This window comes from Neopsephotus bourkii, unplaced genomic scaffold, assembly GCF_033783945.1.
Source record: "Neopsephotus bourkii isolate Nb327-2 ecotype Australia unplaced genomic scaffold, CSIRO-AGI_Nbou_v1 NB_1615, whole genome shotgun sequence".
Classification (NCBI taxonomy): Eukaryota; Metazoa; Chordata; class Aves; order Psittaciformes; family Psittacidae; genus Neopsephotus; species Neopsephotus bourkii.
This window is the reverse complement of record NW_026902090.1, coordinates 368,385-396,175: the sequence shown is the minus strand read 5'-3', so window position 1 is coordinate 396,175 and position 27,791 is coordinate 368,385. Positions and strand designations below refer to the sequence as shown.

The 27,791-nt window shown below is 50.3% G+C and overlaps 2 protein-coding genes across 4 annotated transcripts in view; both read right to left on the bottom strand.

The window, feature by feature from the left end:
• Positions 1-450: 450 nt before the first annotated feature.
• On the bottom strand, positions 451-12,604 carry CPN1 (carboxypeptidase N subunit 1). 2 transcript variants are annotated; one of them, XM_061372403.1, is made up of 10 exons: positions 12,187-12,604; positions 8,997-9,193; positions 7,873-8,028; positions 7,222-7,404; positions 5,616-5,727; positions 5,035-5,174; positions 4,626-4,725; positions 2,582-2,700; positions 2,074-2,245; positions 597-724 (listed from the first exon to the last, which is right to left on the bottom strand). In XM_061372403.1, exons 1-9 carry the CDS (start codon positions 12,407-12,409, stop codon positions 2,111-2,113), a joined length of 1,365 nt encoding a protein of 454 aa, XP_061228387.1. In that variant the 5' UTR covers positions 12,410-12,604; the 3' UTR covers positions 597-724; positions 2,074-2,110. The 2 variants fall into 2 exon arrangements, with proteins under 2 accessions (XP_061228388.1, XP_061228387.1); XM_061372404.1 differs by lacking the exon at positions 2,074-2,245 and having other exon boundaries at positions 451-724; positions 12,187-12,599.
• A 6,623-nt stretch (positions 12,605-19,227) lies between these two features.
• Positions 19,228-27,791, bottom strand: part of ENTPD1 (ectonucleoside triphosphate diphosphohydrolase 1) — a 32,016-nt gene continuing 23,452 nt past the window's right edge. For both annotated transcript variants that reach the window (XM_061372393.1, XM_061372392.1), the window contains exons 2-10: positions 27,091-27,224; positions 26,599-26,716; positions 25,202-25,352; positions 24,216-24,375; positions 23,374-23,604; positions 22,568-22,834; positions 21,348-21,467; positions 21,023-21,160; positions 19,228-20,884 (exon numbers count right to left, since the gene is read on the bottom strand). In XM_061372393.1, coding sequence (XP_061228377.1) covers positions 20,678-20,884; positions 21,023-21,160; positions 21,348-21,467; positions 22,568-22,834; positions 23,374-23,604; positions 24,216-24,375; positions 25,202-25,352; positions 26,599-26,716; positions 27,091-27,224 — 1,526 coding nt within the window. In that variant the 3' untranslated portion in view covers positions 19,228-20,677. The remainder of the gene's footprint in view (positions 20,885-21,022; positions 21,161-21,347; positions 21,468-22,567; positions 22,835-23,373; positions 23,605-24,215; positions 24,376-25,201; positions 25,353-26,598; positions 26,717-27,090; positions 27,225-27,791) is intronic.

Genomic DNA, 27,791 nt, shown 5'->3' with positions numbered 1-27,791 from the left:
AGATGACTTTGGTCCACTACCTCCCAGTGATGCATTTATACTAGTGGCATTGCCAACCAGTGATAGCTGTGCTATGGGTGGGACAAACTGTGTTCAGAGCTGGTCACATCACTGACTGCTTTAAAACTGGCTTCCCCCTAACTTCAGGGTCTACAAGCTGCAAGCATTGTTACCTGAGGGAGAAGCATGGCACTGGCACGCAGAGGGCTAGTGCCAGGACTCACATGCCCAGCTTGTGAGTGCAGCAGTCAAAGACAAGGGCCTGGATTCATTCTCTCTGGTATACACTAGAGTCTGGGCATCTCACATGGGCTGTAGCAACTAAGTCTGGGAGTGAAGGGAGCACAGCTCTCTGAAATGAGCAAGTGTCAGAAGAGAGCTCAGCAGCTACATACTGCCCAGGGAACCGCAGTGCAGGCACATTTTGTTTTGAATGAGTTCACAACTTGCTCAGGGATTAAATACTTCCTTGTTTAATAACCTAATCATTTGGGCTGGTTTCATGCTGGACTGTTGGAAAGTTCACTGGCTGGAGTCATCATCCAGGCCTCATGTAAATGGCTTCCCCAGCTCTCAGCCAAGTGAGCTGTCCTCATCTTCTGGTCCCCCAGCGGGTGGCTCTTGGCACTACCTTCTTGTGAAGGGCTTTGTTGTTCATGCGTGTTCCTGAGTTTTTACGCTCCGGGGGCTTCCTCACTACATCTTGTTTCAGCTGGAAATGTACCTGGAGAGAGAACAAAACTAACTGTGTTACACCATGTGTGTGCTCTGCTGGCTCAGGGCTCTGCAGGACCTGCCCCTGCCGCTAGCCTTCAGAGGCTGACTCTTGAGCCAAGATAAGCAGTAAGGGGCTTCAAATAGTGTACTGATAGAATGGGAACTCAGTTCTTAAATCAGCTGGAAACATTCCCCTCCCCCCCCCCCCCCCCCGAAAATGTACTAACAATCAGCCACATTTCTTATGCAGAGAGATGCTCCTGTGGCAATGTGATGTTGTAGGACTGTTTGGAAGATGAGCTGTGAAAGGCAAGAGACTGAGCTATGCTCTTTATTCATCTTTTCTCACCAGAGAGTAGAGAAATAGCATTGCTGTGAATATTTAATAGACAGGATGGTTTAGCCCTTTTTCAGTTGCATCTCATTAGCTGAATCCTGCTTAATCAGTCTTTCAGCAACCAGTGCTTCCAGTAGATCCAAGCAAAAAAAATTCCAGGAAAGAAACCTCCATCCATTACAGCCATGCAAGTAGATACAGGTGGGAGAGGGAGATAAGGAGCATGCAGGACACAGCATGAGATAAACGCAGAATGGGGAGGCCACACAGAAAGGTGAAACGGGATGGGGCTGTGTGGGCTTCTTGGGGGAGGAATGGGGTGAATAGTTGGTAGGGAAGGGAAGGTGCAGCAGGGGCAGAAGGAAATGGGGACAAGGGGGCTGCTGTGAGGGGAGATCTGCAAAAATCAGACCATCAGAGGACAAACCAGTCTTCTACAGTAACATGATAAAAGGAAAATCAGTTCAAAAAGGAAAGCCAAAGAGCTGGGTGCGTAACCTAGCAAAACAAAGGCTGAGACTGTGCTTGACAGCTCCCTATATATACATCAGGGAATAAATACCAGGGAAGAAGAGGAACTATTTAAAGCACAACATTGGCATAAGAACAAACAGGGACAAGCTGACCATAAATAAATTTAAGATGAAAATTAGAAGGTTTCTAGTCCTGAGAAAAGGGCAGCCCTGGAAGAACTTCAGAGGCTGGGTAGGGTGGGATGAAGAGACAGAGGGTGCGAGAACCACCGCAGTGTATTTACAGCAGAGCCTGACCAGTGTACATGTAGTGAAGCAAAAGATGTGCCAGGATGCTGCAGTCGTGGGGTTCTTGCTGGCCCTTAGAGAAGGCTACATCCATGGTGCCACCACATTCACAAGGTGGCAGGAATCACCATCCACTGTTTTAATAACCAATTTCTAGTTATCCTGTCTGCCCTCAGAAAGGCACTTTAGGGGCCACATGGTGTCAAGAGCACTTCTCCCAGAGGTGCTTGACTGTTCTTTCTTTGCACCAGGTTCTACCTATCTTGGTTGCTCTTGGCAGAAAGAAAGGCAGATTTCAGCCTCTTGCTACCAGTCTGGTAGCGTGTTTTGTCCTGGGCAGGATGGAGATGACAGCAGAGTACTGAAACCCACAGAGCCAGAGGGATAGCAAAACCTCAGGGAACAGATGCTGTCCCCACATCATCATGTCCTGAAGAACACAGGGGATGGAGAAGAGCTGAAGAGCTCCAGACAGCCAGAGGCTCTCCGCAGGGCCAAGAAGCAAAAGGACAAGGAGCTGGCACAGCAGCCCAATGCAGGCTGTGAACCCTCAGTAATGAACTGGGAAGGCATCATTGCCTTCACCCTGTCCCTCTCTGTGAGCTGTAGAGAGCCCTGTGTCAGCCAAAGACACCCTGTAGCCACTGGAAATGCTCTTCATCCCATCTACTTTCTCTACTGCTCACTAGACATCATTTGCTACATTTCTTTCTCTGTGGGGTGAAGACATTTTGGGATTCCCTTGTGAGTATGCAGCCTGACTCACCAATGAAGGTGCAGCTGGGCCCACGGTTGTTGTGATTGTCTGGGGCTGGTATCCCTCTGCAGAGGCCGTGACAGTGTAAGTGCCAGGCAGCAGCAGCCGGAAATAATCCCCTGTATTACCTGGAACACAAGATGGGAAGAGAAAGCACTCAAGATGTACAAGGAGCAGTGCAAGAGGTAGTCCAGTAGGTCTTGCCAAGTGTACTTCCCCGAGGATGTGCAGCCTTCAAAACCCAGGGAATTTTTTGCCTTACTTCCAAATCTGCTGGCTACTGCAAGGCTGGATTCATACTGGTAGACTGCAAGTGATGTCTCATTAATGCCAAGGAGTAGAGGTCAGTCTACATATAAAAACTAAATGAAAGGGGACAATACAGGAGCATTTGCCATGCCGGTGCAGGGAGGCTACAAATCTAAGAGCTCACCAGTCAGCTTCCGTCTGACATAACACAATCTCTAATACCTGTCATATACATTTTTGCCTCATTTGGATTATCAGCAGGGTTTTAATTGCTCATCAGCTCAGCTGCTACCTGATTCTCCCTGCATAAGGACCTCTCAGGAGCACTTTGACAGTCCGTGTACTGGTGTGGTTAGGGACAGGGGCCAGTCAACAGTTAACAGTGAGGGAGCAGCCCATTATGGATTAATTTGACAATTTGAGTATATTCCCATCTATGGAACTGGATGGGTTTTGCAAATTCGAGTAATCTAACAGGCATCTTGTGTTATTTTGGCTTAGGTGGGGCTAACTGGTAGGACTGAGACACCTGAGTCAGGGGCTTCCAAGGGAAAAGAGGGAAGGTGGCTGACAGGTCAAAGGGAATGATTTTCCCCTTCTGTTCACTCCCAGGGGGGCTGCACCTGGGAACCGTGTCCAGTTTTGGTGACCCCAGGTCAACAGAGATGTGGGAGAACCAGAGCTCCTGACCCACAGGGAGAGCTCAGGCCCCACAGGCAGAGCTGCGGGAGATGGGTGGGCTCAGGCTGGCGGGGAGGAGGCACAGGGGATCTGCTCACAGCTGGCAGCTCCTTGAAGGTGCTGGGGCCAAACCCCTCTGAGTAGTGCCAGGCAACACAGAGAGAGCAGCGGCCACAGATGGCAGCTTGGGAGCTTCAGGGTGAACCTGTGAAGGTGGTGCATCCCTGGCACAGGACAGCAGAAAGGCTGTGAAATCTCCATCCTTGGGGATCAGTGAGAATCAGCTGGAGGGAGCAATGTCTGATCAGAGCCAAGAGGGGGGAAAATCCTCTACAGGGGGCTGTAGAGGAGACCCAGAGGGCTCTTGCAGGCAGCACCTCTGTGATTCTGTCCTGTTTATAGGTATACCTTCAAACTTGAATCCAGCACATTGTGATTTTGTGATCTCTTGCACTCTGCCCTTTCCTATGCAGGCTGGCATAATAAGTGCCAAATATTAGTGTTACTGAGTCACAGACCTACGGCCAGGAGTTTTGATGATTTCATAGTCTGACCTCTGAAGAGCTGGAATATTGGCTATTTTCTGTAGCCAGTCTGTAATGCCTGGTCCAGTTGGAGAAGGGTGTTTATGAAAAGGAGGTTAAAATAGGCCAGCAAAGGAGAAACCACTACAACTTGGATAAGCTCAAGTGGCACTTCATTCTCAGTCTAAATTTGTCTGGCTTGAACTTTCAGTCTTTCATCTTGTTCTGCTATCGTGCCCTTTGCTATCAGCTATTTAGTCCTTTGTAGATAAATAATTGAGTAGATTATTCCTTCAGTCTTCTCTTTGGTTATATACAAATGCCTTTTCTTCTCTCTCTCAGATAAAACAGGATCTTACTTTCTGAAGTCCTTTACAATAAGGTTTACATTTTAGTTCTCACCTTTTTCTTTCCTAAATTTTCCTAAGCTCCTGCTAGTTCAGATTGCACAGACACATTTCTCATAGCTAGTGTGTTTGGGACGCAAACCATGCTGGCCACACATACAGCCTCGCCTGCTAACATCCTCCCACGTACCCAGGTAGCCTCCAAGAAGCTGAATCCAAAAGGGAGAGCATGCAAGGGGACCGACAACCCACCAGAGGTGATATCATGGCTGATTCCCTGAACGGAAATCACTGCTCCTGCAATGCCGTTGTTGTTCTCGTCTGACACCATCCCTTTGATGCCCTGGTGAACCTGCAGGGAGGGAGACAGACTGCTGGGTCAAAGAATCCCCTTTATTAAAGAGGGTACTTTGGTAGAGGTACATTGGAGGAAGGCATAGCTCTGGAGACAACCCTACTTTTCCCCATACCCTTGGCTCTCCTGGTTCTCCCCAGCAGAGCCAGTCTATGACACAACAGCCTCCACAAAGGCCACCAACAAGAGCACCCAGTGAGCTCCATGGCCACCTCCCTTCCACCCCTGGTGCCTACTGGTCTCCTACCACCAGAGCCCATGGAGGCCTGCAGGACAAGTGTGCAGGTTTCTGGAGTGCCCCCTTACCTCTTCAATGAAAGCAACAAGGGCCTCCCGGTTGGCCATCCACTGCCGCTCCAGGTCCTCTTCAGGGGGGAACTTATTGCAGCTCAACTCCAGGGTGATTTCAAAGCAGTTGGTGTAGAGGTAATTGAAGTCCTGCATACCTGGAAAAGAAAAGCCTGTGTGCAGGGGAATGCAAAGCCGCCTTCCCTCTCCAGTCCTGTGTCCCAGGCACCCTGGCTTCTGTCTGTCTTCAGCCAGAACTGTTAATTGTTCAGCTCTTCCTCTTCATTCCACAGGTGCAGCCTCCTTCCTCCATGACAGCATGACTAAAGCCTTCTGCTTTCTTCATTGTGCAGTACACAGCAGGTCTCTGCAGCCCTCAGCTATTTCTGTGGCTCCTTCCCAAGCCACCTCCCACCCTCCCAAGCCATTTCCCAGTCTGAGATGCAAATACCAGAATGGTGTCTAGTGAATGGGCACAGTGCTATCATCACAGCCCCTCCCCAACCCATCCTTATGTTCCTGGGGTTTCTCATCTACCCCTTCACCACTTCTCAGCTCAGCCCCTTGCTGCAGATGGTGCTCAGATGCTCAGCCCTTACCTTTGCTGAGAGAGTACCAGGATGCCCCATTCGTGATGCCATCAGCAAAGTAGTCCCCACAGTTCCAGCCACGATGCATCCAGCCATGGGCATACGAGTAGGTCTTGGCCAGCTAGAGAGAGAGCAGCTGTGGTCAACTCTCCAGCCCCATGCAGCTGGGGATCCTGGCTGGCTATGGGCAAAACATCCTTCCTCCTGCACAGGCTTTGCTTGGGAGCATCGGAGAGAAGTCAGATAGGAGACAGCTCCTGCATTTTACTGCTGTGAAACACAACACGAGGTGGCCAGGACCTCTACAAAATGTAGGCAGATGAAGGTGGAGGAGGAGGAACAGAAATCTGGAGAGCTGGAGGCTTGTTGATGGCACAGACAGCTTCTGCCCTACTCCCTAAAAGACAAGCGGGAGTGGAGGGCACTGGGCCCACGCAAGGGCGCTCAGCTGGCCCCCACACAGCAAATGGCACTACCAGAGGGAGAAGATATGTGAGGAAAACGAACCAGTATTAGTTCTGATGCAAATACCAGATATATCAGGGGAATTTGGATTAGGAAATAGTTTGGGCAACTTCTGGTTCTAGGAACTGCTTGTTTATTGCCCTTATTAAGATTGCTATTTATTTTTAGACATGAAGGCAGGGCTAAAATTGGGCCACTGCATCCAAAGCCTGTCCTCTATGTAAGATACAGTTTAAAAGAGACTGGTGTTCACATTTTCTGATGCAAACCCTATATCCTTGTATTATGGTTCAGATGCTGGAGTAATCTCGTTCTGTCAGCAGGACAGCAGTTATTTCACTGCATTTCTGACTTCTGAGGCTATGTGGGTATCATTAGCCTAGGCCCCAGACTGCACCCTCTACACATTTGGGTCCGAGCGCAGCTCTGATCCCAGCAGGTCCTGACAAGCTCCGGTACAGCCTGAGCCTCCAAGAGAAGGCTGAACTCCAGCTCAGTCTTATTTTTCTCATTAACTGTTCTAACACAGACTTGCTTTTTCTTGTGCTGGTATTTCCTAATGGAAGCAGTGATGGAAGGCACTGTTTTCTGGGACATTTAACAATGGATAAAAACCACAGGCTTCAGCTAGTGCTAGCAGGATCAGCAACACAGACTCATACAGTCCCTGATGTCTGCCTTTGCTCCCGGTGCTTTTCTTTGTTCTACTTATTCTTTACCATCTGCAAACCTCTGCAGGTGGGCACTCACCTCCCTTATGCTGCTCTCAGCAGACCCCCAGCCAGACCCTGCCACTGCTCTAGGAAAAAAAAACCCAAATATATGCATGCTATGATGGTGTGGCAAAGCTGGGAGCAGGCTTCAGCTCTGGGAGAGTGGGGTGGCACTGATGGTACTGGAGTTATGGGTAAACCAGGCATGGCACAAAGAAAAGGGCTCCCGAGGGTTAAGACTGACTTGTCCGTGTGGTAGGACCTGGCTCATGAGCTGGTGGCTGGCAGAAATGCTGTAGTCTGCAAATGGTTATTTCCAACACGTTTCTTGGCTCAGCTCCTGCATGAGGCAGTGAGCAGAGATTCCCAGCCAGCTCTCACATACTGCACCCTGGCAGGGCTGCAGGAATGCTCACACACACCAGGGCCATGCTCACCTTCTGAAACAACTTGTCATCAGGAGTGGGAGTGTTGACCGTGCGCCGGTGGCTCCTGAACCGCTGGTCCTGAGACTTGTCATAGGGGTAATTTGCCACCACTGCTCCACCGTGCAGATTGGCGGAAAGCACAAAGTTGTAGCTGCTGATCCACTGGATCACAGCCAGTGTCTCTGGCTCCACCTGTGAGGAGAAGAGGGATGGGAACAGGGAGAAGAGCTCAGCTACCTCTGGGCCAGCTGCTGCTCCATGCTGGGCTGTGGTGTGATTGGTCACATCAGACCCTGACCTGCAATGTGCCTGCTTCAGCCCTTGCAGTTTCCTGCATTCTCTGATATACAGAGCAGGCTCCTCCTGTGCATACCTTGTTACACCTCCCAGTACAGCACCAAAACCTGAGGCACAGGCATTAGCCAGCATGTGCCACTTCCACTGCCCTTTGCGTTTCAGCCTTCTCCCCAAGCTGGCCGTGGTGCCAGCCTCTCCTGGCAGAGGTGCGAGCTGGGATAGGGGACAGGATTACATCATTTCTCCACATGCAGAAGGCATGGAGGAGACAAGCACTGTGCAAGCCAAAGGACAGTGTGCTTGCTTGCATGCTGAGCCCCTCTAAGAGGATGCTGTGACCCTCACAACGTTTCAGACCAGTACCTGGCTTTTCCAGTTGTCAGGCAGTGGGATGTGGTGATTTGGCCCACTGATTTCCCCACTGTAGTACATGAATGTGTTGAGGTCAGGGAAGTTGCGATTCAAGTCCACTCCGTTGGCGTTGTTCCTCCCTGTCAAGTATCCATTGCTGTCTGGGCCCTGTGGAGCACAGGTGCATCACGGGTGTGAGTACAGGGTGGGTGTCAGGACAATGGGGACTGGCCATCCTAATGGTGCACCAGCGCCTTTGAGTCATAACATGCATGCTGGGAAGGGACTCTTCATTAGGGACTGTAGTGACAGGACAAGGGGTAACGGGCAAACTTAAACAGGGGAAGTTTAGATTGGATATAAGGAAGAAATTCTTTCCTGTGAGGGTGGTGAGGCACTGGAACAGGTTGCCCAGGGAGGTTGTGAATGCTCCATCCCTGGCAGTGTTCAAGGTCAGGTTGGACAAAGCCTTGAGTGAGATGGTTTAGTGTGAGGTGTCCCTGCCCATGGCAGGGGGGTTGGAACTGGATGATCTTAAGGTCCTTTCCAACCCTAACTATTCTATGATTCTATGATTCTGTGTTATTGCTGGTAGGAGAATAAAGAGTATTGGTACTGACAGGGAAAGTCAGTAACAATATCTTAATTTTCCAGGGTGACAGAGCAAGGCACAAGCCAAATAAATGATTTCAACTTGCTTCAACTGAAGGACTCATGAATAAAATACCTCCATGAGGTCTAGCAGTGCAAAAGCATGGATGAGCCTTCAGAAGGAGGGTTAGAGGGCTTCTCCCCTGTCCCATCCGTCTTTGCCTGCTCATGACAGTGGCATTCAGCTGCCACTTCCTCAGCCTGGGGCAGGAAATTCACAGTGACCCTCCCGTGACAAAGAACTCCTGGTGAGTCAGGTGAAGGAAGCCTCCTCCATCACCTGCCAGGGCTACTTGTGGTGGGACACAGAGCCCTTGCCATGAGCAGTGAGAAGCAGTGACGCTGACTGGGTGGAACACATTTGGCAGGGCATGGAGAGCAAGGATGCCCCCTCCCCATAGCCACAGTGAAGGAAGGGGATCCCACAGGGATTTGAAGGGCTTTCTGCCCCTACCCGGCTGGAGGACGTGATCGCTGCCTGGTACCTGCTTGGCAGCCACTTCGTACCCGTCGGGGTTCATGGAGGGCATGATGTGGATGCGTGTGTCGTGGATGAGGCGGGTGATCCGCTCGTTGCCCCAGCGGTACTCCTCGCACAGGAACTCGGAGAGCTGCAGCAGCAGCTCACGGCCCAGCACCTCGTTCCCATGCATGTTCCCAACATACTTGAACTCAGGCTCCACTGGAGACAGCAAGAGAATGACACCAATAATCAGGACTGGGATGGGGGGAGGAGTCAATTCCTACTGCAGGGAGCACACGTAAGCCCAGGGGACCCCCAATAAATGCTGTGAAGTGGCCCTTTCCCTTGGAAAATGCAAACATCAGTGAGGAAGAGTGGCACAGTGCCCATATGGGCTCCCCTCCATTTTGCCACAGCCCAGGCTTTCCACTGGGTTGCTGCTTGCCTTCGGAGAGCACAAGAGGATGTGCTTGCAGCTGCTCTGGTCACAGGCTGGGAAGAGGCAGCACATAGGAACCAGGGAGCACGGGCAATATTGCTGCTGTTCTGGGGTGCCGGGGCCTCCCAGCTCTGCAGTGGGTGGCAGGGGAGGGGACATTTCTTCCACCTCTGCCCTTCACTATTTGCTCTCAGTGCCCCTCACCTACATGGCACATTCCTTGTTCTGCGTGCTTGAAGGAGCTTTTCATTACCCTGCAGGATAAAATCAATCTCTGGCTCAGGGTAAGCCATGCTCTTTCACTAGAACTTGCCTCTGTCCGTGGCTGCCAGCCCTGACTCCTGTGCTAGTGGGAGGCAGCAGTGGTTTCCTCTCCCCATCCCCTCTACCTACCTCAAAGGAAAAGGCTTAGGGGCTTCCTCACCCTCAAAGGACAGGAACAAGAGCCTGAAGAAACCCTCAGCAGCTGGGTTGAATCAAACTGTCCCTCAGGCAGCTCCAGTATGAACAGAAAGGTCTCTTGCCACTGTCTTTTCTAAAATGAGGTCTCAAAATACAGACTTGGAGACCACAGGCAGGCAGTGCCCGGAGCAGGACTCGCTGCTCTGCTGAAAGAGAGGCAGCACACATGAGGAATGGGTTATGTTTTCCCAAGGGGTCTTTTAAAGCAGTTACTTGTAGGAAAAGAAAATGTCCCATTGCAGGCTGGAGTCACCACTGGTAGGATGAAAGAGACATGGGGAATTCAGTTAGAAAGGAAGCCTGATTTTCACATGAAAGGCTCAGGGAAAAATAGGGTGTTGTTATAAATGTTGGCTTGCCAGAGCTTGAGATTCCCATTGTACTGTGAGATTTCTGGCCACCAGCAGTGCTCAATCAGACTCACAGTGACACTGTGCAGCCTTGCTGCCACATATGGTGTCCGTCAGGATCCATGGGGCAAAAGGCACCACAGCCCCATGTTGGGCATCTGCTGCTTCCAAAATGCACCTTTGCTGTGTGTGGAGGAGACAATGTATCCAGACATGTTGAAGACAGGTTCTAAAACAAATTAGAATTTTGGCAAAAGATTTTGCTTTTCCATATCTTTTAATCGCTCTGCTTCAGCGCAGGACACCACAGGTGGGCAGCATGTTTTGACCTGGTTAAATTTCAGGGACATGAGACTGATTTAATTGGATAATCCAGTTATAAAAGCTATAAAAACGTCCTGGGGATATGTGCAGCTTTTACAGAAAAAAACTAAGTTTTCAGCAGGGATTCTCCTTCTCTGCTTTGTTGGAGTCTGCAGCAGGACTTGTCAGCCTTTTTTGATATGCAGACCCCTAAACACTATCCATGTGGACACACAAGCCCTAATTACCACACGTAAGCCCACTAACTCTAGCTGGCTTTCTGGAGTTACTTTCTGTGGCCTTCAAGGGAGCCCACAGTTTCCTAAAGTCTTCGTGCTACAAGCTGAAAGCGCCAGTCTGAGCGTGGCCCAGGCTCTGAGGAAGGCCACAGGTCCATGCTGGCTACCTGAGGCGGGGAGACCTCGGTCACCTCCTGCCACCCTTCCAGCTGCTCTGCTGTGTTTCTGCAAGTCTAACATCCACTATTGCACTGCCAGTGCCCTTTGCTCACTTCTTGCTTTGAATCAGCCCCTGATGCACTGTGGAGGTGCCCAAGGTGTCCTCAGCACCGTGCAGGTTTCCCTGTATGGAACAGGGCTGATGCAGAGGTGGTCAGGGTGTGAAGCCTCCCATCCCACCTCCTGGCACCCCTGAAAGTGATACTCTAGCTGCAGGAGGGGAGCAGGGTGCCCCCGGTGCAGCGTGTCTTTGGGCAAGCCATGGGGTGTTGGGGGGCTTGGGGGGGGCTGCTCCATTGAGGGGGACAGAGGTATGGGTCCTGCTCACCCTTGCAGTGCTGCTGGCTGTTTTCCATGTGACATGGCTGCCTGGACTTGTCAGCCCCTGCTTTTAACCACACCAGCCAGGATCCGAAAAAGCAAAGGATCCTGCAAAAAGCAGGCAGAGCCCTGTCTGCGTCTGCGGCCCAGGGGCACGAGGTGGGGAAGCGCAGGAGTCCTGTGTGCACAGCCCCATCCCAGAGAGCCGGCTGGACCCCTTAGGCCCCTCAGAGGCACCTGGCTGCCAGCAAGGTCTGGCTCAGCCGTGTCTTCCATGCTGCACAGGCAGCAGCTCAAGGGGCTATTGCTGCCAAGGCTCTGCAGGGCCACGTGGCAGCAGGCAAGAGATCCCCGAGAGTGGCCTGTCACAGGGGCTGCACAGCCTGCAGGGATGGTGCGAATGGAGGAGCCCAGAACCCACTCTGCTGTGGTCCCACACTTGATGCCCCCCGCTCTGGGGTCTGAAGGATGAAAGGCTGCACTTTTCCCTCCTGCCACTATCCAGCAGTGAAAGGTGAAAGGTGGGCGCTGCCTCTCCCTGCCTGCACAACCCTGTTTTGGGAAGGCGAGGATGGCAGGGCATGTGGGGTGCTGGGATGGACTTGCCTGGGTTCTCATGTTAACTTGCACTGAAAAACCAGAGCTCCGTCCAAAGTACGCGCCTGTGCCACGCTGCGGCTCACGGAAGCATGGTGCATGCATGTGGGCTTTTCATGGGTGTCCTTGGACTGGCTGGGGGTCCCTGCCGGAGCTGGCACCGCCTGACATTGCCTGGAGTACAGGCTCGAAAGGGAGAGACCCTTGACAGTGCCGCATGGCAGGGAGCATGGTGACGAAGCCTGGCCTCTCCAAACCACCATCCCCAACCCCCATACTTACGGGGCTCGTGGATGCCTGGGTAGTCACTGAACTCCAGCACGTAGAGGTGTCGGCCCTCGACGCTGCGGCCGATGCTGTAGATGCGGGTGACGTAGGGGCACTGGCTCTGCACGCGGAACAGGGCCTGCACCATCTCCTCATAGCGATGGTGGAGGAAGCTGAGGGCGGCCGCTCCCTCGAGCAGGAGCAGCGCTCCCACGAGGGACCGCAGCCACCGAGTCATCCTCCCGCGGCGCTGCGCGCCCGCACCAGCTCCGGGCCCCCGGCTCCTTCCCAGCCGGCAGCTTAAAGTGCAAACTCCAACCAGCTCTTTCCAGTTCCGAGTGCCAGCCCCCTGCACCTGCGGGCGGGGGGCGGCGGGAGCGGGGCTCGCCGGGGCCCCGCGGCACAGGAATGCTCCCCCGCCCGCCCGCCGCCGAGCCCCCTCTCCGCCGTCGGAGAAGGTTCCCCCCCTGCTCCAGCTCACTTATTAACCGGACTGTAAACAGGCCCCCGCAGCCGCTGGCTGTCACTGCAGAAGAAGCGCAGGGCTGGAAAACTGGCTGCGGAGGGTACTGGGGCTGCCAAGAGCAGGACAAGCGGCGGGGCGGGGGAGTGCGGAGGGGGCGGCGGATGGGGAATGCCCGTCGCCGAGCCCTTCCGTGGGACCCGAGCCGAGCGGGGTGAGGATGGCGGCAGGGCGGCCCCGGTGTCCGCACGGCTCCCGCAGCCCTGCCCGGCGCTGGCGGGTCCCGCCGCTCCTCCGTGGGTCCCGGACGCCAGCTCGGAGCCGCGCCCGCTCATCTGCCCCATCCTGGGGAAGCAGAGGGAGGGATCGCAGCCGGCTCCTCTGCCCAGGCAGTCCCGCTGCTCCGGGGCAAACGGAGGCAGGGACAGCATCGCCCTCCCCACAGCTGCCTACCCAAGCAGCCGAGCCAGTATGTTGCAGGGGGAGGACAGGGCAACGTAGCGTTTTGAGGCTAAAGTCGTCTGCTGTGCAGGTTCCAGCACGGAGAGCTCTGCTCGGAGGTCTGGTCTCACCCTGCTGTGTGCTGGGATACTGAGCTCCAACAGGCACTGGACAACTATCAGCAGAAGAGAGCTCAACAGCTTAAGGGCAGATGAAAATGCTCGACTGTCTGTTAAGAAATTACAGGCTGTTTCTGGATTTGGGGGAAGCTTGTTCCTCTCCGTCACCTCGAGGTCCCTGTGCTCCTCTCAGGGGCAGCCTTGCTCTGCAGCCTTACCCCGTGGGGCTACAACTCCAGCAGCTTAGTGGCTCTGGAAAACATCTGTATTAGGACATCCCTGACACAGAACCCAAACATGAGCACAAGCAGCCAAAAGATTTACTGCCATAGCTGGACATGTGAGGAGAGAAGCTCCCTTTGCTAACATGAGTGTGCCATGCTGCTCTGCCCGGCTCACACTAGAAAGGAGCTCCTCTTGCCATCAGCAATGGGATTCTCAGAATACTCAGTGCCATGCTAAACATCCCGCCTTCCCTGCAGCCTTGACATGGATCCACACTGCACTGCTCTAATGACAAGGATTGCTGTAGCTGCCTCTTCCCCCAACAAAGCATTCTCTACCAGTGCTGCCCAGCACTGCTGCTTTCCTACCTGTCCTCCACATCTGCTTGGGCCACCGATCACCTTTCTGCCTCAGTTTCCCATGAAGAGCACCAGTAAAACCAGGGAGCCCTGTTCATAGGATCTAACACAAACAGTGCAGGTTGGTGGGCAAAGCACATGGCTTGCCTGCTCCTGCCTTGGCTTACTCAGACTTTCCTACTTCCAACTTTATTCTGTCACAGTCCACCATAACGGTTCTTTCTCTCCTTGTCCCTGCGCCTGCTTGGTTTTCTGCCTCATCTGCACAGTACCCTCCTCTCAGTCATTTCTCCCCCCCCAAAAAAGAGAAAAAAGTCCTGGTTTTGAACAAATGTCTCTTGAAGATATGAGAGAAAAAAAATACTGTATATAAAGACAGCAGTGGCCATATTAATACCTTCTCCCAGTTAATCATCCCACCATATCCCTGCTTGTCAGCCAGTCTCACACCTTCACGAGCAGGAATGGCATTGCACCATCTTTAACCGGGTGACAAGAAGCAGTGCTGGGGTGCCAGCTTCTGCTAGCACTTTAGGAAACCAAGGAAAGGTAGCTGAGGCTTTGGCGGGGCATAGGTGAGCGTGGGTATGGTAGGACAGCTCTTATCTCTACAGCAAGCTGTATCTGGTGGTATTCTCTGGAGCTGGTAGCTCATACAGCAGTGGGAAATGCCCTTGCTTCTTTCACATCGCTGCTCTCAGGGCTGCTGTGTTCCTGTGGAGCTGCTCTCTCCCCAGCTTTCAGTGACCAAGGCAATGCAAAAGAGGTGGGCAGGGTTCCAGCGCTAGCCAGTGTTACTTGGCAGCCAGCGAGTGCTAGGCAGGGCTATAGTAAAACAGCACAAACACCCATGTTTGGTCTGTTTTCACCCTCCCCATACCCTTCCCAGGCTGTTTTGAGTATCCTGGTACAGCAGTGGCAGAGCTGGAGCTGCAGTGCTGCCAAGGGACACATGAGAAAGGCTCTCACTTTCCTATGGAGACAATCAAAACCGATGTGAGAAACAACAGAAAAGAGAAATGCCAGACCATTCAATCCTGAAAGGGAGCCATGAGCAAACTCTGGGGTGGGTGTAGAACGAATCTCACGCACTACTAGGCCTGGAGAATTGATCAGTGTTTTCTGTCGTGTAGGGATGGAGGCAACATGTTATCAGGCAGCAGGTTTAAATCAAACAGAAGGAAATAGTTTTGCACACACTGAAATTACCTCATCAAAGCTGAAAGTTATATGAGTGCAAAAGAGCATAGGATGAACTCGTAGAGAATGGGGCAGCTACAGCTATTAGTTATGCAGATCCAGAAGTAATTGTTTGCTCATAAATTTCCTATGCCACTGATGACTAGAAGGATCATGTCCCTTTTCTAGCTCTCCATCTGAATCCTCACACACCACTCAGCTGGAGACCAATGCCAATGCACTGCATGTCTGATCTGACCTAACACAATTCTTACTACATTCTAGGAAAACAACATGGTAATGAAGTTTCAAGCCAATATTAAGTTTTGACATGTTAAAAAACACTGATGAAAGCAGAAACAAATGATATAAGACATTAGGTCTTAGAAACAGTGCAAGAAATAAACAAAGACTTAATTTGGAAAATGCAGCTAATACATCTGGGATGGATCATCTGCTTCCCACTCCCAGATGTTCAAAGATGGAGAGAGACCTTGAGGCGGTGGGAGAAAGAGGGCAAGCAGGAGCGTGTTGTGCCACAGTGGCGCAAGTGAGAAGAATGCAGATGTGATCCCCGTCCCATCCTTGGTTGCGCAGCAGGGAGTTGCAGGCAGCAAGGAACCAATCCCTCCAGAACTGCCCATGGAAAGATTCCACCTGGTGCTTTTGCTTTAATTCTAGCTGTACTGTTACAAGAGGAAGATTGGAAACTCTGAGGAGAGTTGAATCTTAGAGCCGTAAGAGCTAAGAGCAAACTGGGGGAGTGCGTGGTGAAAGGAAAATGAACGTGACAAGCGTGTTTGCCTTGGCAGACATACAGCTCTGGCTGCACGCAGAGGCAGGCAGGCACGTGGGCCTGTGAACCAGGGGCACAGCCCCCCCATCCTTCACTTTTTGGGGGGAGTTTAGTGCCGGTGTGATTCTGGTGGTGCTGCCTCACGGAGAGAGAGGAAAATGAGGACAGAGGACTGTAGCCATCAACTGCATGACAGGGGATGACAGGCTGTTCTGGGGAGGTCAGAGTAAAGCTAAAGCAAGAAAAGATGGGGTTTGGGCACTAGCAGCCTTCTGGTGAGCAAGTCCACCTGTGTGAGGTGCCCAGAGCTTGGTGTGGACCAGAGTGCCTTTCTCTGCCAGGAGAGGATGCTGCCAATCCACCAGGAACTTCATATCCAGCCCAGGAGAACAGCAAGGAACTGGCAAGAGAGGAAATCCCATCTCAGGACTTTTCCATGTTTAGTGCCAGAGGCTCCATTCCCAGTACTGGAGAGTTCCCGTCTTCTGGAAAACAGCACAAAACTTTTCTGGCATCAGTTCAGAAGTCTTTATTATGATAAGGATACAGAGACTTGTGCGTGCATTGAAACAAAGATCCATTTTACCAGGACTGAACTGCAAAAAGCAAGCACATGGGCTGGGTAGCAGGGACTGTTGTCCTCGGTGTGCCTCCCCCAGCCCCTCCTGCGAAGGCTGTTGAGCCCCATGGTACAGCCGGCAGCTCTGCAGAGCCTGCACACCCCCCTGGCACAGAGCATGGGAAGAATTGGGATGGAGAAGGAGGGAGCACACATCCATCTGAGAGCTGTTCTTGGAGAAGCTGGGGAGCCCTGGCCAGCACCAACACTGCAAATCAACCTCTAACCACAGAGGTGATGACCTTGCTTCCGAGAGCTTTCTTACAAGTGGAGGCTCCACTGTGCTTTGCTGTAGGGCCAGAGAAATCAGCTGTAGCCTGTGCAGAGGAGAGCTCTCTGTGTTGAGGAGAGTGAAGGGCACTCAGACCCTGCAGTGGGGACTGGTTGTTTTCTGCCAGAGCTGTTCGTGCTGCAGGCACCCATCCTCTTGTAAGTACTGATGGTTTTGCCTCACACCTGACACTTGGGTGACAGTGCGAGAGCTTGTGGAAGTCATCAGTCCCAGAAAGACCAGAGCTGCTCCTGCACCCTGCAAAAAGCTATCAAATCCTCCTGCCAGGACCCTTCCCAAAAATGGACCACTCAGTGTTTTAACCCAAACTAGAGACACTCATCCCACCGCGCTGCAGCACATCTCAGGGCTTCCTGTGGCAAAACAGGAGACACCAACGTCTGGAATCAAAGCAGCCCAGCAGAGCGGATAGTGAAAAAATACTTGCAAGACAAGAACACGTGGTGTTAAAAGATGCTTTAACCCAGAAGAGCAAAACTGTACAGGAGCCAGTGACTGGAAATTAAAGCCAGAAGCTACCAAATCAGAAATAAGGCACAGATAATTATCAGTGAGGCAGATCAACTGCATTAACAAGTGATACCATATTATTACTGGCATATTTGGAAATTCCCCCCACTATCATTAATGACCTTCACATATGCTTTGGGTAGCTCTGCAACAGACATTTCAGAGGCATACAGCTGGGTCAGATGCAGCACAGAAGCAAAGAAATTAATGTTTATTAAACTTGAACTCTTTGACCAAGAAATTTGAATAGCCTCCATGGACAAAGTCCTTCAATAGCAGGAGAAGTGGGGAGAAAAATCATATGCTTTTCTCTGAAGGTTCAAGAACAGCCATTGATATGCAAGGGTATATCAATACCTGGGTATTCAGGGTACATCATCCCTGATAGGATGCCTTCAGTCAACCAGTTCCTGGAGCCTCAGCCTGCTCGAGTGATTTTTAAATAGTGTGTCTGGTGCCACCTTAGGAATTCTAGCTCTGGAGAGACTGGCTCATAAATGTGATATAAAAGTCATAAGCATTAAAAACAATGCAACATTTAATTTTGTTTATCTTAGTTTGGGGCCTTAGGTTGCACTCAAGTCATGTTTACAGCTTAAAAAACCAGACCCAAACCAAAAGGTAAGAGAAGAAAGGCAGAAGGGAGTAAGCAAAGATACCAGCTGATCACCTGACCCCACAGTCAAGAGCTAGCAATATTAATACTGTGGAACTTGCCATAGAGAACATTGCTAAAACTCTCCTTCCAGGTTCTGTATTTGACCTTTTCCTTTGGCATAAACCCGCAGCAGGGACCAGGAGAGCAGACTGGCACAGGTGTTCCCTCCATACCAGCTTCCACATAGAGTTTCTGCATCAGTTTCCAACTTGTCCCAGTGAAACTGCTAGTTCCAGCATCACGGACACAATAAAGCAGCTGGCAGATCCCTGAGGAGGTCTCAGGAGAGGAATTGCCACTCTTCAGGTTTCCACACTGATGCGCCAACTCATGTGGGGAGCTTCTCCAGGTCACCTGCCCTACTGTGAAGACTCCATAGACAAGGGAAGTGTGTATGTGTATCCTGTGTACATCCGTACACAGGATGGGGTGTGTTGCAAGTGGGGCTGATGGGGGAGCTGAAGCAGCTCTAATCACACGTTACTCCTGCATGATTTCCAGCCATGACCAAAACCTACTGTTAACCTCTCCTCTACCTATCTTTGCTGAAAACAACAGAAGGAAAACTCCATCTCTAGGTGAATTAAAACATCTCAATGCATTTGCAGGTAAAGCAATAACTGGCCACTGGACAAACAGCATGGGGAAGTGTCATTCACAGGCTGATCTTGCTTGATTAATACATGTTTCAATGGAGTCATGTAGAAGGCAAAGAGGCTCATGTTGAGACAGTGATGCATGGTGTGAGACAGTAGCCATTCTGGATTGGAATGACTGGAAAAATAAAGCCAAGTTACAATAGCCTAACTGGAAAATCAGCCCCAAAACTTTCTCTTAAGTGAGCAGACCTGGCCTGGAGATGCAGAAATGGGGAACATAGAGCATAGATCAAACCCGGAGGGTGTTACTTTTATATACACTATTAGTGACTCTACTACCAATCACTTCTGAAAACTTTGGTGTCCATGTTTCAGAAAGATGTCAAAATTTTCAAAGAAGTGGTGTCAAGAGCTACAAGTGGGGTCAGCACAGAGCACTTTACAGACTGAAGGGCAGTCTGGTTAGAATGATTGAATGACGACTTGCAAGCACCAACAAGGAAAAAGGGATTTTGGTAGTAGAGACTTCCTCAGTCTTTCTGAAATGGGCAGGACAAGATCCATCAGAAGCTGAAGCCAGCTAATTCAGAGGAAAAACACAGATTTTTTGGAAAAAGAAAGAACTGCCCACAGATCTTACACATTACAGGGTATATTTGTTCCTTACCTTTAGGTCCTTCCACATGTTATGACTCCTACTTCCAGGCATGAAGCAGAAATAACTGGGGGACACTTTGCAGCCTGCACTGTGCAGAGGGACAGGATGGGAGGGTGTGAAAACCCCAAGCTCGGTGTCTGTGCTTGCCTAAAGGATGCAGCTTTACTGGGGCTGCACATCCTGATCCCTCTGCGCCTTCTACACCTTTGCTCAGGGAAACAGGTGCAGGTGTGTGTTTGACATGTCTTTCTCTCACACTGTCAGCTTTCTTTTGGCCTCCAGCACTTGCAGGTCATTAGGAGAAGAGATTTCCAAAACTTCATGGGAGGAAGACAGGCACCAGTGGTTTCCAAGTGTTTTTATGAAAATGGATTTCTGACCTACCTCTTTCCTGGGCAGGGGGCACCAAGGAATGGAAAGTGAAAGAAAGTGATTCATAAACCTGATCAGTGGCATCACCCTAGCTGTGTGCTAGAAGATGCGCTGCGGTACTTGCATTCACAAGCCCTGGGTCTTACGGTCATGGGATAAACTTAAGCCATGAGGGAAGGAAAGGTGAATTTTCACTGATTTTGCCGGTGGCAGGAGTAGTTCAATCTGTGCATGCTCATGCTAATTAACTGCTGCCAGCTGCCTATTTGTAAAGGAACTTCACCTAATAAACCTTTTCTTTAGATCAGAGGCTGCCTTATGATCAGCACAGTGACACTGGATTGCTTTAGTGAGTATATACCTGTAGGTATGCTGATCACACCAGAGTCCTTCTAGGCCTAAGCACTCACTACTGGCCAAGGATCCTCGGCCAATACAAGCTGTTCCTATAAAAACCAGCAATGCCTGGCTGGGAATTCGTGTCAAGATGTACTCTAGGAACATGGGAATGGCTCAGTGAACAGTGAGCCAACTTTGGTCCAGCAACAACATCAGGAAGACGTGGGAAAGAGGCTTCTTACCACCTGCAAAAGGAGCAGATAGCCACCAGAGGGCTGATGACCACCAGCACACTCGGTTTCTTCATCCTCATCCCTTCTTTTCCCAGGGTGGCATTTGGGAGCCTGGCCAGCCTTTGGGGATCAGCTGGGTGCAGGTGGCCTTACCAGCTGTAGGGCTGCGAGGGTTCAGGGCACGGGGAGGTGAGCAGAGGTGTGCTGGTATGGGAAGGGCTCTTGGGAATAGCTTCAGTGAAGGAGGAGCAGGATCACCCTCGGTGTGATCGTTCCCAAGAGCTCAGTGGGATGCATGACCCTGAGATTACCCTTGCAAGAGCACTGGCTCCCAAAGATTGCTGCGGTTTTTCTCTTTATAATGCTGTGCACAAGGCAAAAACCAACCAGCAGCAACGTTTCACTGAATGAAAGTACGACCCATTCAAGGGGGGGACTCCCACTCGTCTGTCCTTGGCAGAGAGAGGTGGTGAGCCTGATGTCCCAACCTCTGTCAGTGCAAGTGTGAGTCACAAGAAATAAATGCCCTTGTTGTACACAGTCAGTAGCGTCAGTGAGAGGGGCTCTGCAGTACAGCCTGCTCTGCCGGGGTCTCCTAGCCGAGTGGCCTTGGTGACATGGCCCCTCTTCTCCTAATGCTCGTCCTAAACAATCCCCTTCTGCAGGCACTTAGGCTTGTGGAAGAGAAGCCAGGCAAACAGGAGCACAGACACCAGCACAAGGGAGCACAGCACCATAAGCCCCACATAGCTGCCGTAGGAAAGAGGGGGTACAGCAGGCTCCTCTGCAGGGATCATGTTGGTCAGGTTCAGCATGTAGCCAAGGGTCCAGCCTGCATCGCTGCTGCCAATCTGAAATGGGAGAGGAGCGGAATCAATGCTGGGAGGTGCAAGGGCTGCTTGTATCATTGCCGGGGCAGTGGTACCCCTGGAGACAAAGGCTGTGCAGCAGAGGCTGCAGTTAGCTGCCCTCCCCGCCATGGAACACACCTTCCCAAGGAAGTGGATCCTTTGCCAGTTGTTTTCAGTGAAGTCATAGCCATTTTCCAGGAGGGAGAGGATGTAGGCTCCAGAGAAGCAGTATTCACTCAGGTACTTTTCTTTTATTTGATGATATGCTGTCTTCACCTAGGGAAGGAGGAAGTCACCAGGCTGATCAACATAGCTTCCTCCTGCACCTAAGCATCCACTGCAGGTTCTCGGGAATCTTTCCCCTCTTGCCTTGGAAGTTACACACCAGCATTTACCCTACAGAAAAATATCAGCAACTCTTGCCACCCAGCAGCCCCAGCATGCTGCCACAAGCACTGCTCACCTCATGCCAAGGCCGGGCGCAGAAGCTCTCAATGGTGGTGGCCACTTTGTCCAGGGCAGCAGGGCTTTGTTCACTGGTAAGGTTCAAAAAGTTCATCACAAAGTAGAAAGCAGAAAAGGCCTGAAGGAAAAAGAACATTTTAACCTGATGGGGCTTCAGTATGAGCAGGAGAGCAGAAAGCCTGCAGATGAAAATGGTTTTATTTAGAGATGGAGAAATGTAAGAAGTAACACCACACATATAAAAGTAGGGATACTTTCGAGAGCAATGTCACTTGAGACATGCCCTGCAGAGCTGATGAGAGCTAAGGATCCCAAACAGAAGATGGAGGAAGCGACTTCACTGACCACAGTATCCTGACGTACTACAGTAAATCCCTCTCCTCTATGCACTGGTGCCAGAATGGCACATGGTAAATGCCTCTTGCCGTAGCGACCATGATCCCATTTTGGCAACTGAATGAGATGAGCATGCAGCCAATATCGCCACAAACAGCAGAGGTCTTGGTCTGAAAGGACTGTACACAACCCCTGCATGTAATTCAAAGTCCAGAAAACCCAGTGACAATAGTTGATAGGGGGCAGTTTACGAACAGGGCAAGGGGAGTATTAACAGTTCCCTCAGAAACCCTCACAGGCACTGAAGTTGCACAGCTCTAGGACTCATGTTCAGTGTGGTGTTGCATATGATATGCGTTCAGAGTGTGCACTGGCTCCTCCTCACATCTGGGAAGCAGACAGGTGAGCTGACTGATTCGTTCTGTAGTGCTCACACACTTCTGAATGAATGAATGAATGAATGAATGAATGAATGAATGAATGAATGAATTTAAGATCTGCTGCCATCATTGACGTCAGGAGACAAGGTTTACAAGAGCAGTGTCATGCATGGCCTGCAGCAGGCTGTCCTACCTCTGGTTCTGGCCATCAGGAAGGACTGCTTGAAAAATGAATCAGTAAATGGAGCACCCCAAGGACATGCCCACAGGAATGAGTTAGAATGGGAACAGTGCAGTACTGGTAGGCCAGTATTTACTGGGGCAGCCCTTACACATGTAGTCCTCACAGCAAATGCACCCCAATTTTGTAGTTATGTGTCCAAAAAATGATCTTGTAAATGATTTCCCGCATCAGCCATGAAAAATACACTCTAGCATTACTTTTAGTTTCTGCTCTTTTGATACTCTGGGTTATAAAGAGTTGAAGGATGAGAAGACTTACCCCAAAGTCCCCTTGTAATGGAGGTAGGTATATCCCGTTGAAGGAGCAACTGGAGTAAGGACAACTGGTTTTGTTAAAGAGTTTCTGGATGTTTCTTCGGCACTTCTGATAATCTCCCTCTCCCTCTATGTATAGCTGGCTGAAAGGGAATTGCTTTTTCTTGGCTGATGTACAAGGGGTTTTGAAGAGGTCACTTATATTTATAGTCCTCTGATACCCCTGGTGAAAGCATGGATCAAGGAGGCTGCTGTTCTCCATGGTCTGAAAGTAGAATCAACCCAAGCTGTTACACTTCACTCTAGAGTAACACTTGGGAAAGAGCCACACAGAGTGTCCACAAGACCACAAGTACATCACACCAAGGTACACACACATCAGGTCAGAGTGATGAGGATGGTTTAAGACATTGGCAGTGATTTGGGGGATGTGGGTACTGCCGCAGACTCCCTGTAGGACACTGGGCAAATTACTTTCAGACACATTTTGTGAAGGTGCTGTTGATTTGGGGTTCTCAGAGACAGCGAAACATCACGCCCCAGAAGTACTTCAGTTAAGCACAGTACTACTGCTATCCCATGCCCAGGAATCAAAGCACCTCAAATTGGTAGTACTTTGAAAATGTTGACTGTGATCTCTTTGGGCATCTTTATATAAAGTCCAGTCTTTATGGAGGATAATGACATTCCCAAACCCAGACTAAGGGATGAGACATTTAGCTGGGACACAGAAAGTTGTACAACACAAGTATGTCAAAGCTGAGCGAGTCCAGGATGTCCACTGGCATTCACAGATGTACTTGCCTGCAGATCCTCGGCCAGTTTCTGTTGCAGAGCCTGGTCCTTCCCATAGCAGAGAAAGCTGTGAGTATACACTAAGTAATCCTTCCCATAGAGACGGAAGTAGAGCAGGTTCTCTGGGGACTCAGAAGAGAGTTCATCTGGTACAAAAGTAATCTGTGTTGAGGCTCCCCCAAGGTCCAGTGCTCCTGATGTCTCGCTTATGGATTTCAGGGAATGTAGAAGTTTTTTCCAGCCGGACTTTAAAAAAATAAAAATTCAAAAGTAAAAACAGATACATCAGGCATGAGGGGGAAAAACAGACAAAGGGAAAAAAAAAAGAGAAAGACCTCTGAGGAGAGAAGCAGAAACACAGAACACAGGAAAGGCAGGAAGAGCTGGAGGGGGCCTGGAGGGGCCTCAGAAAGACAGAAGGTCGTTCATGTCTGGGTGTTTGCAGGAGCACTAAGAATATGAAATCTAATACAATTGTTATGAGAAAAAACAGTCAACTTACTGTTTCAGCTCCCAGATGATTTACAAGCTCAATAATAAAAAATCATTGTCAAACTTTGCAGTCACAGAAGTATTTTAAATCAGGAAATGAGGAAGATACAGCAAGTGGCTTGCTGTACCCAGGCAAAGTTATCAAAGATGCTGGTGTTTTATTTCAGTGCTTTAAGCCTGACTACAGTGGTACATCCTGATCAGGATGTACTCACAGTAATTGCTGAGGCAAGGTGTGCAGCTTCCTGATCTCTGGTAAACGGCTTACAAGAGAAGACAGTGGCTGCGACATCCTCCTGCAAGGCACAATTTACAAAGCACTGCAAGGCAATGATTCGGATATGGACTTGCTGTTGATACAGTACCTGCTTGAAATTGCCCAGCAGGTAGTTAATGGTGATCCATCCATAGGCTCCTTCTTCCTGACCACTGATGATTCTGGCACCCTGGAAGTTGAAGGGAGCTGAACGTAGTGTCTTCTCTACTGAGGACAAGACTTTGTCAGCTGCACTTTTATTCTCCAAGCTGGATGAATGGAAGAAAGGATGAAGTGACTCTGGCTGACAGCTCTTTGCAGCCAATGGGCTTTATTCTGAGTACACAGGCTGCAACTCCCCACCAAGTATTAGTTAGAACAGATCAGTCATTCATATGGGTAAATCCAGCTGTAACTGTCACACCTTGCCATCACAGCTACAACCAGCTCTGACACAGATCCTGCGGCTGAGAGTGGTACCTGGAGCAGAGACCAGAGCTCTCTTGTTCTCCTAGAGCAAATGCCCTGAAGGGACTGCACCGTGGAGATTGCTCTCACCCTTTGCAATTACCATTACAGAAGAAATCCATCCCCAGGGAGATTTCCCAGGCAATATGTATGTAAAATCAGCTCCCGGTCTCAGTCAGGCAAGAGATCTGAGGCACTCCCGAGAAAATCACAAATTGGAATTAAAGGAGAACATGATTATAAAATTACCTTAGCTCTGATAGTCTCGGGCTGAGTCAACTTATGTGGGGAGCTGCAAAATGAATGGGCTCAAAAATCCTGGGTCAGGCCTAATACCAGACTGTGGAGGATGTCAGGGCATCCCCTGAGCATCAGATCTGGCACTGCTACCCTCTTGGTGTCTGCGCTGCATAGAGTGGTGGAGATGATGGAAGGTTGGACTGAGTGGAAATGGACCTGCTGGACAAGTAATTGAAGAGCCCAGGGAGACTCGGGGGTCAGAGAAGCCAGCAGCAGCAGAGAGTATCAGGGCAGTGTGATCTGGCAGCATGTCCAAGAGGTCTCCACTGAGCACCCTGTCAGTCCCAGGGACAGTGCTGCAGGAGAAGGGGACAAGCTCTGCAGTACCTGAGAAGCCGCATGCCAGCAGTTGCTCCGAGGTAGACGGGTGTCTCTTGGTGCTGCTTTGAAGGAATCACATTTTCTGCTTGTCGTAGGCACTGTGCCAGAGAGGGACCTGCCTTCTCTGTGGCATGGGAGTAACCTGAGATCCCAGGGCCTGCAAGAAATAAGGACACTCCATTGCTCAAACTCCAGGCATACCCCCAGAGTGCTGTCATGAGCAGTCGCATTAAACTGTATCACTATCACAGGCAGCAACATCACATTCAGACACCCCATTTCTAAGGGGTTTTAGAAATCCTACAGTGCCAACTTAGCCTGATGCATGCAGACAGCCACAACACCCAGCATCTGCCACTCTGCTCTCCATGGAGCAGGCTATGCGGTAGTGATGAGGGCTGCAATGAGACGGATAATTTGCTTGTCCAGTGTGTCCTGGACATCAGCAGACTCATCTCTGCTTCTGCCTGGGTGTACCCTGGATCTGTGCCTGAAAATCCCTGACACTTCACTGCACTGGGTCCTCCAGGGGAAGATGCTGTTGTTTGTGTATTGTATGTTCACATTACAGCACTGAGTGTCTTGAGCTATCCCCTTCACACTAACCCAAAGAAAAATTCGTTGTCCCTGTCTGCCACATGTCCCCCGGTGAATGGTCTGCCCCAGGACCAGTGCCTGCATGAGCAGTGAAGCCCACTCTGCGCTTGCTCCAGGTTGCTGTATGCTCAGTGGGCTGCTCGTGGTGTGGCATGCTGCAAGCATCAAATAGCTGTTGCAGCAGCTCAGTACCAGCACGTCTCTCCCCTGCAGTGCAGTCAGGCCTGAAAAGACCCCAGGCAGGCTCGGACAGCACTTCTCCTCCACCCAGAGTGCACTGATCCATGGTGGTCTATGCAGTTCCTTGTCATGTGCATCCTTGAACTTCAGTTATGCCTTTCTAAACCATACAGTATCTACACAGCAATTAAATAGAATAAAGAATAAATGATGTCATGCATAAGTTGAGCAACTTTGGCCCACAGACACAGTGCCTAGCTTGCAGAGCAGCCTTGAAAAGAGCAAACCATGCCCTCCCCTCTTGCTGTCTGACATTCACTGGCACTTCAGCAGGGGTGCATGCAGCTGCTTTAGTTATTTAAGTACATTCTTTGGTGTAGCTTTTTCCAATAAGCACTTACTTCCAAGCATCCTAAAAACAAAGGAAAAAGTAGATCCAGCATTCCTCCCAGGAAGGTCAGGCGCACACAGCTCCCTGTGGGAAGCAGTGGGATATACACGACCTCACAGATTTACCACTGTTTTCACTATTGGCCTCTTCCTCCAGGTTTTTCCTCCCACACCCTTTGATTCCATTATCACTTCTTCATCCCATCCCCTCCCGTAGGTCCTTTTCTTCCTCTTACCTTCGACTTTACACACCTCCACCTGCTGCACCACCCCAGTGTCGTTCTCTTTCTCTGCTGGCCACTCGTACACATACAGGTTAGTGTGGGACGACCCCGCATCCAGCACAATCCCATACTGTGGGCAAAACAGACCATCATTGCACCTGAGGCACCAAACCAGACACAGCATATGCTGGTCTCCACACCTGGGTGGGACCAGAAATAAGCAGCCTATCTGGCAGCTGTGGGAACGTTACTGTGTGTCATTACTCTTCTTGGGACTGCTTCAGTGCAAAGTTCCCGTTAAAGGACACAAGAGCAGGAAAGCAGCAAAACTAGGACTGACTACTTAGGAGATGATCTGTTTTTACTGTGAAGATGTAAAATAAGATGTGGAGCCAGAAAGAGACGTTAGCCAGATCCAGCAAGGGCAGCAACAAGTCCTGGAGCACTATACACACCTAAATCCCCCAGCTTGCCTTGTTTTCCTGTAAAAGCCCCAGCTCATACCTTAATATTCTTCGGAAGTGGCTTGTTTTGGGTCACTGCTACAGCAATTAAAGCAATTACAGCCAAAGTAGAGAGGAATCCCAGGATGAGTAGAATCTTTCTTGTCCAGGACATCTTTGGTTTGGTACCTGTGACTAAAGCAGAAAAAGGATGTTAGTATCCCAGCAGCCCATTTTACCTCACACCCCAAAGGTCTTCATGCACGTTCCTGCAGTCCCTTTCCATTATGAAGCATCTGTCTTGGCCAATCCCTGCTCCCATTTCCTGCACCATGTCATCATGTGGGATTTCCTAGAGGTAGAGCTGAGTCCCAGTGTCCTTCCGGCATACCATATATAAAAAGCATAACTTTGTAGAATCTAAAGCTTTAACCCTTTTACTAGGAGACATTTCTCCTAGTGTACTTTGTGCTTCATTTTTTTACAATGTTCATAACAATTTACAACATCCTCACTACTGGTGATACATTTAGGAAGTGTAACACTAACATTTCAGTATGTAGCAGTCAGTTCAAGCAATGCCGTCTTGCACATTGGCAATGCTATATAAAAAGTATGTTCTGCACTTCACAGGGCATTTAAGAAAGCTATGGAGATTTCTGATGCCATTTCTCACAAGGCCAGTAAATTATAAATAGCCTGTATTTTCAGAATTGGCATAATATGGTTAAAAATAGCACACTTTGCAGAACTCAGACCAGT